A 14863-nucleotide genomic window follows, 5' to 3' on the forward strand; every position below is an offset into this window, starting at 1 on the left:
ATTATTCGTCATTACTGAACGTAACCTCACTAGCGGTATGTAAAACAGAATTACTTAACGAAACCACTGTAGATTGTAAAGATCAGTTGGAATTTTATGGATGGTTTTTAATGGTGCTTGAAAGCATCCGCGTAGTCTCATTAATCCATAAATAAGACGATCAATATATGAGTTCCACTCTAATCAAAAAATTACAGGAAGTGAGTTGCTGAAACTCAGAAATTACGGTTTACTTACAGTGTCTGAGTTAACAAACCAATAGTGTATGTTTTATTGCTACTCGGAATTTCGATCTGTATGTAACGTGTTTAGAAGGATTATTGACTCGTTTTCTACAAATGGACATTTGCTCTTAATTCAAATAAATTACAGCATATTTAATTCTGCACGTCAATGGGTACAACACTAGTGATAAATTTAAATTAGGAAAGACGCAATCAACAAAAAAATATATTTACATTTAGATGAGAATTTAAACTGATTAAAGAAAAAAAAAAAAACAATTTGTGTAGCTTCTTAAGCAGCTCAGTTCAGTCTCTCCTGCGCTTCCTTTCATTGATAGCCTTGGAGAGACACAAAGCAGTAAGTTAGTACACTTTTCCACTTTCCAATCAGTAAAGTCGTATGGGATTGTGTATTGGGATATCGACTTTAAGAAAGAAACTCTTAAGTGCACAAAAGTGTGCCCTTAGATCAATATGCGTTACCACCCTCGGCTATCTTTTCTACTACTGTTCAAGGAGTTGTGTGTTTTAACTACATCATCGAGTACTTACACGGACGAGGAAAGAATTTCAGCACCAAGAAGGAATTGTGCAATATGAACAAACGTTCGTAGGTGTGTTTCTATATCTGAAAGACGACATCTATTCAAATTTTGCGCCAGCCGCATAAGAATGGCGCTCGTTGCGCCACTGTGAGGATGAAGATCAGATTTGCTTTAAATACACGCTGTAACGGTCATGAGCGTTTGTTACCTTTGAGATTGGACTTGGTCAATTGAATAAGACGCCAAGACGCAATTATAAACACCTCACTGGGTTCGAACGAGGTCGTTTAACAGGGCAACGATAAGTAGGATGTTCATTCTGCGGTACTTCAGAAAGACTTGGCAGAAATATGGCCACTGTATATGACTACTGCCTGTCAGCGGTGATTACGAAAATGTATGGTAGCAAGAAGTTCGGGCTTCAGAGGGCCATGTGGCACTCGCAAAAGAGAAAAACCTCGTTTTCGGCGTATGACTGTGGCGCATCGTACCGCATCTGCAGTAGCAGTTTAGGCAGCCTTTTGGCATCACAGTGGCTCAACGAACTGTTACGAATCGGTTACTTCAGGACAGCTCCTAGCCAGAAGCCCTGTAGTACGCGTTCCACTGACCCCAAACCACCGCAATTTGGGACTTCATTGTTGTCAAGCGAAAGCTCATTGGAAAAAAAAAGGTTCAAATGGTTCTGAGCACTATGGGACTTACCTTCTGAGGTCATTAGTCCCCTAGAACCTAGAACTACTTAAACGTAACTAAGCTTAGGACATCACACACATCCACGCCCGAGGCAGGATTCGAACCTGCGACCCTAGCGGTCGCGCGGTTCCAGACTGTTCCGCCTAGAACCGCTCGGCCACTCCTGCCGGCGAAAGCTCATTGGAGGGCTGGGTGGAGGACTGTTGTGTTTTCTGGTGAACTCTGGTTCTGCTTCGGTGCCAGTGATGGTAGTATATTTATGAGGAGGAGGTCATTTGAGGGCCTGCAATCAACCTGTCTGCTTGCTAGACACACTAGGCCTCCACTTGGAGTTATGTCTGAGGTGCGATTTGGTATGATACCTGGAGCACTCTCGTGGTTATCCCACGCACCCTGACTGCACGCTTGTACGTCAGTATGGTGATTCGACCTGTTGTGCTGCCATTCATGAAGAGCATTCCAGGGGCTTATTCCCATCAGGATAACGTTCGCCCACATACCGCTGTTGTAACCCAACATGCTCCACAGAGCGTCTTCATGTTGCTGGGCCTGATCGATCACCATATCTGTCTCCAATAGAGCACATACGGGATATCATAGGACGAAAACTCCAGCGTCATCTGCAAACAGCATTAACCGTCCTTGTGTTGACCGATCAAGTGCAACAGGCGTGGAACTCCATCCCACAAACTGATATCTGGCACCTGTTAACAGTATGCATGGACGTCTGCTTGCTTGCATTCAACATTCTGGCGGTTACACCGGTTAATATTGTATCAGCATTGCACATCTACAATGGCTTATCTCGCGCGTTCATTAATCTGTGGTCCTGATACGTTAATCACTTACATATAATACATAGACAAATGTATTTCCGAAATTTCATTACTCTACATTAATTATTTTTTGGTCTTGCGATTTTTTCCTCAGTGTATTTACTCTCGTAACTTTTGTTGTATATAATCCTTAGAGTTCAGAGGGAATAATGACATCCAAAATTACAGCACTAAAAGAAGAAACTATCTTCGTTGCTCGTCATTTAATCTGACTTTATAGCTGAGAAATATGTGAATAAAGCTGCTACCAAAATTTTGATCCTTTACCCAGTGCTGTTAAACGCTTGGTATATAACAAACCTAAATGTGAAAGTAGTAGTTACTTCAGCACAACTGCTTTTTTCCACAGAAGAATTTTTATTTCCTTATTTATTTTTATTTAGTGCAAAAGTGTTACATAATTACCTGTGTGATGAAACCAAATGTTTTTCCTGACGTGAAATCATCTGTAGATCGTTTTCGCCCCCGGTAGTTGAGGGGTCAGCGCGACAGAGTGTCAATCCTAAGGGCCCGGGTTCGATTTCCGGCTGGGTCGGAAATTTTCTCCGCTCAGGGACTGGGTGTTGTGTTGTCCGGATCATCATCATTTCATCCCCATCGACGCGCAAGTCGCCAAAGTGGCGTCAACTCGAAAGACTTGCACCCGGCGAACGGTCTACCGACGAGAGGCCCTAGTCACACGACTTTTTGTATCTATAGATCTTGATCATGTAGCAGTATCTAAATAACCAGTTAAATTAATGTTGTATAAACTGACCATGCCGTAAGATACATCGTGCGTTGTGACCCATGGAACACGTAGCTATTAGGTAACAACTGCAAAATTTCTGATGGTGTATAAAGCGGTGTCTGAGATTCGTAGTTGTGATAACGCTTTTGAATCTGTTTCAGCTAGATCTTTACTAACAGCACTTGAGGACAAGGCATTAGTTCACCTACGTCTGCATGATTGCTCTGCAACTCACAATTTAAGTGCCTGGAAGTGTGTTCATCGAACTACCTTCAGGCTACTTTTCTACGTTCCATCCTCGATCAACGCGCTGATCACTGTAATCTTTCCGTGCGAGCTCTGCTTTCTCTTATTTTATTGTGATGATCATTTCTCCCTACGTAGGCTGCCAATAACAAAATATTTTCACACTCTGAGGATGTAGTTGGAGATTGAAATTTCATGAGAAGATCCTGCTGCAGCGAAAAAGTTTTTGTTTTAATAATTGGCACCGCAATTCGAGTATCATATCTTACTCGTGACTGTGCCCCCTAAGTATTTAGCTCAGTTGGCGGCCTTTAGATTTGTGTGATTTCTCGTCTAACCGAAATTTAGAGGATTCCATTTGTTACTCATGTGGACAGCTTCACACTTGCGCCGCGTTTCAAATTACACACTTACCTTTTCTAAATCATTTTACAATTGGTTTTGGTCATATGACAACTTTACAAGACGCTAGATGACTGCATCATCTGAAAGAATCTAAGTGGGCTGCTTAGATTGTCTCCAAAATCCTTTATGTCATCAGAAACAGCGGACCTGCGGTCACACACTCTCTCTCTCTCTCTCTCTCTCTCTCTCTCTCTCTCATCGGCCCTTTGGCTCGGTTGAAGCGGCCCGTCCACCACGAATTCCTCTCATGTGCCTATCTGTTCGCGTCAGAGTAGCACTTGCAACCCACATCCTCACTTATTTATTGGACGTATTCCACTCTCTGTCCTTCTCTACAGTTTTTACACTCTACAGCACCCTCTAGTACCATGGAAGTTATTCCCTGGTGTCTTAACAAATGTCCTATCAGCCTTTCCTTTCTTCTTGTCAGTGTTTTCCATATATTCCTTTCCTCGACGATTCTGAATTGAACCTCCTCTTTCCTTACCTCACCAGTCCACTTAATTTTCAACATTATTCTGTGGTACCAAATCTCAAATATCTAGATTCTCTTCTGTTCCGGTTTTCCGCGGTCTGTGTTTCACTGCCGTACAATGTATGCTCCAAACGTATGTTATCAAAAATTTCTTCCTCAAATTAAGGCCTATGTTTGATACTAGTAGATTTCTCTTGGTCAGGAATGCCGTTTTTCCTGTGCTAGTTCGCTTTTTAGTACTCCTTGCTCCGTTCATCATGGGTTATTTTCGTGCCTACAAAGCAGAATTCCTTGACTTAATCTATTAGGACTAGTACTATTCCTGATATACATCAATGACTTTCCCAGTAATGTAACTCATGGTGAAAAAATTCTCTTCGCTGATGACAGCAGTATTATAGTCACTGAGTAAACAAGAGAATTCCTTGCACAGAAAACAAATGAAATTCTCAAGGAAGTTTACAATCGGTCAATAAGCAATAAAGCGACATTGAACATAAAGAAAACTAATGCCATGAATTTCAGTTTGAAGAGGGAAAATCACAATGTTAAATTAAATGTAGATGGCACCTCTTTAAACTGTGTAACAAATGCAAAAATTTCTAGGAATGAATATTGATTCTCAGTTGAAGTGGTGTGAACACACAAAGCTACTTGCAAACAGAGTGTCATCAGCATGTTATGCCCTTAGAATCCTGTCATCAGTGTGTAACATGCAGTGTATTTTAGTTACATACTATTCATATGTACACTCAGTTCTTAGCTAAGGCATTCTTTTTTGGGGAACAAATGCACAAAATATAAACACACTTTTCAAACTTCAGAAAAGAGCCATAAGAATAATAATCAAAAATAGTAGTCGAGCTCATTGTAAAGATCTGTTCAAAACACTGGGGATTTTAGCTTCTCCGTGTGAATACATTTACCAGTCAGTTGTACATATCAAAACTAGCATTGGTAATTACTGCACAAATAGCTCTGCCCATGACCATGAAACAAGAACTAGACTCAACTTATATTTACCAAGAAAAAATAAACGTAAAACTCAAATCAGCATTTTCTACCAAGGAATAAAACTGTACAATAAATTACCAAGAGAGATTAAAGAAATTGCAGAAGGCAGCTAAAAAGTACCTATTATGCAATACATTTTTTACATTGACGGATTATTAGATGAAACAGAGTATGTTGTTTGAAAATTGTCTATGACAGGAGAAACTCAGGTCTCAACAGAGTATGGGTATGGTAAAAAAACTTATACAAATAAATAATAATAATAATAATAATAATAATAATAATAATAATAATAATAATGATTATATAACATCCAACATTCCACGTAACACCTTCGCACTATGTTTTTTTCCTTCTTTTTTGCTTTTCTAGAAAAACTTACCCGAAGCTATGCATAGCACAATACTAACACCTCTTCCTCTTACTGACCTCAACTTCTCACTCATAGAGGGATTCTGACACTGTTTTTCCGGATAGCAAATGGGAAGTTGCGGTATAGAAAATGGTCGAGAGATCACCAGTGTGTGTATGTAGTGAGTGAAGTGTTATGAAACAATGTGTGTATAGTGTGAGCAGTGACTGATAGTGAGGTATGAGTGAACAGTGTGGCATTACATTATTTAATAAGTTATTTGTTAAAAAAAGTGTTGTATACCTGGAGTAAATCAAACTAGAAGTCTGTAAATGTTTGTGTATACAAATTAGCTTATCTGAAATTGATCTAAACTTGTAAATATTTTGACATATCCTATATCCATGTGAAAAGAGATCTACGGATGAATAAAGCTTCTACTACTACTGCTGCTTCGTGATTGGAAATTTTAATATTCAGTTTTTCGCTGTTCTCAATTACTTTCGTCTTTCTCCGATTTACTCTCATTTTATTCTCTGTACTCATTAGACGTTCATTCCAATCAACAGATCCTGTAATTCTTCTTCACTTTCACTGAGGATTACAATGTCATCAGTGAATCTTATCATTAATATCTTTCAACCTTGAATTTTAATCCTACTCTTGAGTCTTTACTTTATAACTGTAATTGCTTCTTTGATGTATAGATTGAACACTAGGGCGAAAGGCTTCATTCCTGTTTTTACATCCTTTTTAACTCGAGTGCTTCGATCATGGTCTTCCAGAGTTGTTGTTATCTCTTCGTTCTTGTGGAAGTTGCATATTACCCGTTTTTCCCTACAGCTTACCCGCATTTTTCTCAAAATTTCGAACATTTTCACCATTTTACATTGTCGAACGCTTCTTCCAGGTTGAAAAATCCTATGATCGTATCTTGATTTTTTTCTGTGGCTTAGTAGTCAAATTGTTCCCGGAGGTGACCGGAAAATTCCTGTAACGTTGTGAAAAGAAATGTTCTTTTCATGGTATTTTTACGTTCTCAATGACTGCTGCCTAAATTAGTTCCTTCAAATTAGCTTTAGGGCACATTTCTCTCCTCTTCCTTCATAATTTACCACGCTTTAGAAAGTTTTCATCACTTTGGCTGGAAATTTCTCGTTGGTACTTTATTCCACGTAGTATAAAGCTAGGAGAACAGTTAGAATTGGTCATGTGCGTTGTACGATGTTGCAGAAAAACGAAAAATAATAATTTGATGTTCCTTTGTTTCAGGCGTGATAAAGACAACAAGTCGTCGTCTAGACAGGGAGACCATGGCGGAGCACATTCTGGAGGTAAGTCGACGCCGTAACACGAGCCATTACATTTTTGTATACTATTATGCAAATTCTGTCACTTTGACGCAGTATTTCAACGATCCGCCGACTGCCATCTTTTCGTCTGAGTGTAGCTTCAGACGGACCGCTGAAATATGGTGTCAATATGACTGTATGTTCCGGTTGCAGAGCGGAAAAGAACACAATCAGGTAATATGCTGGGAAAGTTTACATAATCAACCAAGTTCTGCCGTTACTTTTCGAAGGATCTGTCTCTAGTATACGTCAGAATACTAGTCAGTAAAGAGCTGTTTTAACATCTAGTCAGTGAAGAGTTGTTTCTATATCTATACAGGGTATATCATAACTAATGTGTAAATGCATACAGCTGAATGTACACGATACTAGAAGCAAAAAAGTCTCCGTAAACATAGGGTCGAAAATGCATACCTTAAGAGCTACGAGCAATTTTTCATCTTAGATACTGTAAAGCAAATCTCTTCTACTGAAAGCTCTTTGCTTTCCATATTTTGGTAAACGGTAATGTGGACCAAAATAAGAAAAAAATGTCCAGTAAATATGCTCTAAAATGCATACCTTAAAAGCTATGAGCACGTCTCATCTTCGCTACTTGGAAACACAACTCTTCTAATGAACTATTGTTCATAACTTTAAAGATTACATTTAAGAGCAAATGTTAACTGGACATTTTTTCTTGTTTTGGTCCATACTACTACTTCCCAAAATGTGGAAAGCAAAGAGCTTGCAGTAGAAGAGATTTGCTTCACAGTATCGAAGATGTAAAATTACTCGTAGCTTTTAAGGTATGAATTTTCGACTATATGTTTACTTCTAGTGTCGTGTACTTTCAAATTTATGCGTTTACGCCCTGTATAGTGGACAAGTTCTGTATGAAGAGATCGCTAGATGGTTAGCAGTGTCTCTATTCAGCGAGTTACTCGGTTATGATGTGTTTTCTGACACCAGGAAAGCTATAAGAAAAATATATAATGCCAAGAGAACCTAACATTAATGTAACATGTTACCGTGAACACAAAAAGAAACAAAACAGAAGAAAACGCTTTTACTGAAAGAATTGACAGAAACGTAAAGAAAACGGATAGAAATGGAATCGTTAACACGGCTGGTCAGCAGAAAATGTGCAATCTGTCAATCATGCTAGGAAAACGTAAAAAGTAGTTGATTTCTCTGATGTCAGGATAGCTATTATTATTTGAGGCTGGTAATGCATGAAAATAACAACGAAAAGTGTGATCCAAGTGCCTTTAACCGTTATTGGATTCTTGTCAAAAAAATTCATGCATATTTCATTCAGGGGATATTCTAAGAATTTCCGGCAGAGGCAGAGGAGGGGCACTGGATCCAGTTAAGGGGAACTACAGAAAACCTAAATATGGATGGAGACTTGAGCTTCGCTCCTCGGAATGAATGCCCATTGTGGTAACTACACAGCCACCTCGATGACAGCAAATGTATTATGGCCCAGCTGTATGAGAGTTAGGTATAGCCTACATTTCGTGAAGTGTACTGCTCCAAAACGGTGCTTAGAGTCTCTGATAAGTGCTGTACTGCAACACCTCGCTCAGTGAATTTCCTGCAACTTTCGTGACAATAGGTAAGATAAATTTAGATTTATTGTAAATACTACGTAAATCGCTACCTGACAAAAAGAGTGAAGCACACACAAGAGGAGGAGGTAACGATATGGAACTTGACGGGTTGAGAAGGTGCGTGATGTTTTTTCAGTGATTACAAAATCTAGTCAAATTTACAAAGAACTTGGCAGTAGAGCCCACTTACACTGAAGCGCCAAAGAAGCTAGTATAGGTATGCGTATTAAAATACAGAGATATGTAAACAGGCTGAATACGGCGCTGCAGTCGGCAACGTCTACATAAGACAGCAAGTGTCTGGCGCTGTTAGATCGGTTACTGCTGCTACAATGGCAGGTTATCAAGATTTAAGTGAGTATGAACTTGGTGTTCTAGTCGGCGCAAGAGCGATGGGATACAGGATCTCCGAGGTAACGATGAAGTGGGAATTTTCCCGTGCGACCATTCCACTAGTGTACCGTGAATGTCAAGAATCCGGTAAAGCATCAAATCTTCCACATCGATGCTGCCGGAAAAAGATTCTGCAAGGACGGGACCAACGACGACTGAAGATAATCGTTCAGCACGACAGAAGTGCAACGCTTCCCTAAATTGCTGTAGATTTCAACACTTAGCCATCAACAAGTGTCAGCGTACGGACCAGTCAACGATACATCACTAGTGTATCCTTGATGACTGCACGACACAAAACTATACGTCTCGCCTGGGCCCGTCAACACCGACAATGGACTGTTGATGACTGTAAACATGTTGCCTGGTTGGACGAGTCTCGTTTCCAGTTGTATCGAGGGGATGGAATCCATGGACCATGTATTTCAGCAGGGGACTGTTCAAGTTGGTGGAGGCTCTGTAATGGTGTGGAACGTGTGTAGTTGGAGTGATGTTCGACCCCCCAGATACGTCTAGAACGACTCTCACACGTGAAACGCACATAAACGTCCTGTCTGATCACCTGCATCCATTCATGACCATTGTGCATTCTGACAGACTTCCAGCAGGTCAATGCGACAACCTACAAGTCCAGAATTGCTACAGTGTGGATCCAGGAACACTCCTTTCAGTTCAAACACTTCCACTGGCCACCAGACTCCCCAGATATGAACATTATTGAGCATATCTGGGATGCCTTGCAACTTGCTGTTCAGAAGAAATCTCCACCCCCTCGTACTCTTAGCGGATTTATGGACAGCCCTGTAGGATTCATGGTGTCGATACCCTCTAACACCAATTCAGACATTAATCGAGTCCATGCCACGACGTGTTGCGGCACTTCTGATTGCTCGCGGGACCCTACACGATATTAGTCACGTGTACCAGTGTCTTTGGCTCTTCAGTGTATCAGTACCTTGTTAAACCCCTCTGACCTGGATATATCACTGATTCGGTTAGGAAGGGCATCATAAATCCGTTGTGTCCTGGGCTAGCCCGCCCATAACTTTACATTTGCAACTGGTCCTTGATATCCTGGAAACCAGCATGTTCTGTTGGGGACAAACGTTGTCCGTTGGAGTATCTCACCACCACGCAGACATGTCACAGAAACATAGGCGTGTCTGGGCGAGCATTGTCCTCCTGAGAAGTGGCACTACGAAAATGTCGAATCAAAGGTAATAGTTGAGGAGTTACCATGTCCATGATGCACCATTGTGCTGTCACAGTTCCCTCAATCGCTACCAGCTTTGACTTAAAGTCATGTCTGACGGCTCTCCACGCCGTGACTCCAGAAGTAACACACCTGTACCTCTCCAAAACATTGTAAGAATTGTACCTCTCCTCAGATCACCAGCATACTCGTTGACAATAGCTATCCGGCGTAGAATTCAAGCGTAATTTGTCACTGAACACAGTACGGCACCTCTACGAACGCAGCCGTTTATGTGTTGAAATGTTAAATGCAGTCTACGTATGAGACAGTAATTGCCTAGTCCAGCTGCTGCTAGTCTCCGACCATTGGTGTGGCATGGCACAGAATGTTGCACGGAATCCACTACTTGCTCCTGGACGGCAGGCGCGCGCTGTGAAGGGGTTACATTATGCTTGGTGTACGATACGTTGTGGTCAGACAGAGCCTTGACGACGAATACGCTAGCTCTCACATTCCCATGCAATCTAACATCGGTCCACTGTCACATCCGAATGTCCTACAAATCTGGACATTGCACGATTCGACCAGCCGGCCCAGTGGTGATCTACAGCTGATAACGCTGTCCATAAGAGTATGGGGCATACCCTTGTCTTTCACAGTGATCACTCTACGTCTGTTGCTGTTCTTCACGCAGCTGGCCTGGTAACAACACTAAACAGGATCAACATTACTGCACTCTGGAGGCCATTCTATCTTTCACAGAGAATTCCATTTACGTATCCATTACAAAGTGACACATATATCCGACCTTGCCTTCTAGATGCTTCACTATTTTTCAGGGAGTATTACGTAATTCCTTATCTCTTATGCACTACCGACGTTCCAAAGCCAACCCACTCTCGTGTACCTTATTCCAATATGCTTAAGACACTGCCTACCCTTCATTTTTTCAAACCGATCCATCCAACATCATCGCAGAAACATCAGCAACAAGTGAAAAGAGTTGTACCTATCCATCAACCCTGCTAAAATCCAACAGTAATTATAGTAGAACCCATACGAGCTATCTATTCTCGAGACCTCCACCTTACAATCCACAATCGTGCAATCCACCTAATTAAAACATTAACACTTGATCAAAAACTAACATGGAATTTCCACCTATTAACAAACAGAAAAGAAAGTCTGCTTTACACCAGCGCTACCAACCAGCTAAACTTTGGGACTAAATAGTACGACTATTACCCACACAAACAAGATTGTCATCCTACCCATCCTCGCCTGTCCAAATGTTGAATGGACCTCCACTCCCTCCAAATCTTAGAAGAATATCCACTTTACCTCACTTTCCTCGGCTCATCATGCACGTGTGATATACCCTCTACACCCTTCAATAATTCACTCTCTTCCTTCCAGCCCAAATGAAGGCTCCAAACTATCGTTTCTCTGAAACTTCCTGGCAGATTAAAACTGTGTGCCCGACCGAGACTCGAACTTGGGACCTTTGCCTTTCGTGTGCAAGTGCTCTACCATCTGAGCTACCGAAGCACGACTCACGCCCGGTACTCACAGCCTTACTTCTGCCAGTACCTCGTCTCCTACCTTCCAAACTTTACAGAAGCTCTCCTGCGAACCTTGCAGAACTAGCACTCCTGAAAGAAAGGATATTGCTTATCTGCAACCCTACCCGCGTCCCGAAACGTATATGCCATTCATTAGTTCCTTCCCATATACATATTCAACTTCTTTCCTCTATAATGCAACAGTCTTATCAAGCTCTCCCTCCGAGCACCATCACAAGGGGTGAATCATCGCAGCTTACATTACATTAAAATTTACATCTATATTGCTCTTACTTTTGTTAAGCAAACACTGGGGTGTCGCCAGCTTGGCCGCTGACAGTCCGCTCCCTAGAGGGGGAATATAAGTGACATACAGCTAAATATATAAAAAGTAGATATATGAGCGATCGGTTTTAATGTTCCATACTTGTATACGACAAGATAAGTCCAATGTCTGATACAAAGCTGTTTTATAGGGATATTCAAAGGATAGCGGTAGATGCAAATAGAAATATAAGTGAAGCAGGATTTCAAATCACATCTTTTTTTGGCCGTGAGGTAACATTCGCATGTTACTCGTTTCTTCTAAGCAAGATTCGGCTCATTGTAGAAAGGACATTCATCAGATCAGTCTACACTCAGGATGGTATACACAAATGAAATCAAAAATTCTTTGAAGTGACGATAAATAAGCCCGTGGTAGCGAATATACTGTAGTTCACTATATGCACCACAACGTTAATTACGTCTTGAAGCTCGATAACTTTTGCACAAAGAGCCTCTTGGAGTGCAAAACAATGAAAAAGAGGGTAAATTCGGCATGTTACGCTTATTCCGCAGTAAGCCAAAAACTTTACAGCGCATTGGTGGTCTATGGTTGTGGAAAACAGCATTTCCCTTGTCAGTCATGTTCCTTCAGTTGCCATTTCGACCGCTTCTAAAATATCCTCCCCTGTAGCAGTGTCCTTCATCGAAAACATATCCAGGTGTTCTTCCAGTACGCAAAAATATGGCTAATTGAGCTGTGTCGTTAATATCCGTGGGCTCAGGAAGTGCGATGGGTTTTCAATTTTGACTGCCAATTGTTCATACAAATTCCGGGCAATGTCACTGATTCGTCGAGATATTGTTATACTGGAAAGTCGTATCCCGCGGTATGCAGGAGCTAATGTAGCATTAATTGCTTCTCCTACATCCAACAAAATATTCTATATTAATGGCACTTCCATAAACGATTTCCCAGCTCTTGCTAAACGTAGAGCTAGTTTATAACTAGCTCTAAGAGTCCTTTTACAGCACGCTTCACCTGCTTCGCCCTGAATTAGAGAAAAAATATGGTGTTAGGAATAATGTAAGCGAAAACGAAGATGAATACAAATTTAAGAGGAATTTAAACAAAGTCCAGTTCACTTCCCAGGACCTTTTACCAAAATAAACATCCTGAAGTACTAGTAGAGACAGAATTCTCTTTTGCTAGAGTTTGTAACTTCCGTAATTCTTCCTCTCTGACGCCCCCCTATGATTTATTCCACTACACTTTTCTAAATGCAATTTGCTATAGTGTCTTTCAATAGATATTTCCTTGCACAAATAATTACTGTACCACTTTATCGTCCAGAACTTCCAGCCCCAGTTTAAATGGACTTCCGGGAATCCTTCCTTTTTTTCGGAGCAGGTTGTTCCATTATTCTAGTACCTGTCTTGAATTTATCTGTTTCTGTGTTGAATATCCGGCTATCAACCACACTGGGCAGCGCATAATGGCGGCTTCACCATGCAAGCCGAGTTGAATCGAATTAAGCGGAATCGGACCGATGCACCGTGCCAACACTCTCTGCACACCAGTTATGTTGGCCACTGATGCGGTATACATAGGGATCGTGTCAGCCCCTTCAGTATCAGCCTGAAGACGGCGCATTGAAGCGCCGAAACTGGTAGCTACAATATAAGTAAAAGCATAAGGACGGCAGTAGGCGTTTCATTTTCTCACAATAGCAAACGGCCGTTGTCCCCAAGACCTTCGTTTCAAAAGAATGGACATACAAAAACTTATACTTCAAAGTCAATGCAATCAAAAGACACGGCCATACGTGTTACATATTCTGACACATGCAGTGCCACTCATCAAAACCTATAGGATACTGCCTGTTGACGTAGAATAATGAAATTTTACAAATTTCACTGTAAAAGTGATGGAGAAAATTCGAAAATAGTGAATTCGTAATATGTCTCACGAAAAAAAAGACATTATCAGTCGCTTGTTATCTGACTTCAAACATAAAATTAAAACGTTCTCGAAACTCTTGGAATTCCGGAGACCGAAGTTTTGCCAGTATCAATGTCGATAACAGGCAAAAATCGTCGAGATCCTCTATTCCCACCGTGGATGAATTGTCTATATATATAATTAAGTTTGTACGGAACATACAGAGTGCGAGTCATACTGGTACCTGGACTACTTTTTTTTTTTTTTTTTACTGTAGTCGTTCTTGGAGAGCTGAAACATTCTCAGTTTTCTGAGATCTGGCGTTGTTGGTCAGTCCGTTGGTTTGAGTGATTGTTCTAAGGTATTTAATTTTTAATCTTCGTTTATTTTTTCCAAATACTGTACATGAAGCCAATTTAAGAGCGTTTTAGTTTTGACTCAAGTCCAGTTACACACCCCTTTTAAAGACAGAGTACATGCAGAGAGATACTGGTTCATTGCACTTTCTTGAGACACAGCTGGAGTTGTCACATCTGTCAGCGGCACAGCGTCCATCCGGAACAGAGGCTCCGTTTTCTGCTTGCAAAGAAATCCACAGTGGAGTATTAGGGCAGGCACTTGCCCGAGAGCGCCCTGCTCGACGGCCAGCCCAGCAGGTAACGACGTCGCTTCCAGAGGCGCCGCCCTGCTGTTGCCGCGCCTCCTCTCGGGGCCCCTCGCGGCCTCTGCTGTCACACGCAGGCTGCCGGCTGCCGCCCGCCGGCTCGCCTTTACGCCGCACCTGTTGGAACGCGCCACCTCTAGTCAGAAATTTGCGTCACAACTGCCTCTTCCACCTCTCCCTCTCCATAACCCTCCAAGTTACTGGAATATTCTCGTGCCATCTTTTCCTTCTTAAACGTCCAGGTATTATGTCATGTCCTTTCACTTTTTTTTCTTTTTTAGTTTGTCAGTAATTTGATACGACTTACCATGACTCCTGTGCTCTGCTAACCTCTTCATTTCAGAGCAGCACTCCCATCCAACACCCTCAACTA

The 14863-nt window shown here is 41.4% G+C and overlaps 1 protein-coding gene across 1 annotated transcript in view; it reads left to right on the plus strand.

The window, feature by feature from the left end:
* Window positions 1-14863, plus strand: part of LOC126095266 (fat-like cadherin-related tumor suppressor homolog) — an 892347-nt gene that overhangs the window by 648182 nt on the left and 229302 nt on the right. The window contains exon 5 of the mRNA XM_049910026.1: window positions 6796-6857. Coding sequence (XP_049765983.1) covers window positions 6796-6857 — 62 coding nt within the window. The remainder of the gene's footprint in view (window positions 1-6795; window positions 6858-14863) is intronic.

The sequence above is a fragment of the Schistocerca cancellata genome, chromosome 8 (genome assembly GCF_023864275.1).
Source record: "Schistocerca cancellata isolate TAMUIC-IGC-003103 chromosome 8, iqSchCanc2.1, whole genome shotgun sequence".
Classification (NCBI taxonomy): domain Eukaryota; kingdom Metazoa; phylum Arthropoda; class Insecta; order Orthoptera; family Acrididae; genus Schistocerca; species Schistocerca cancellata.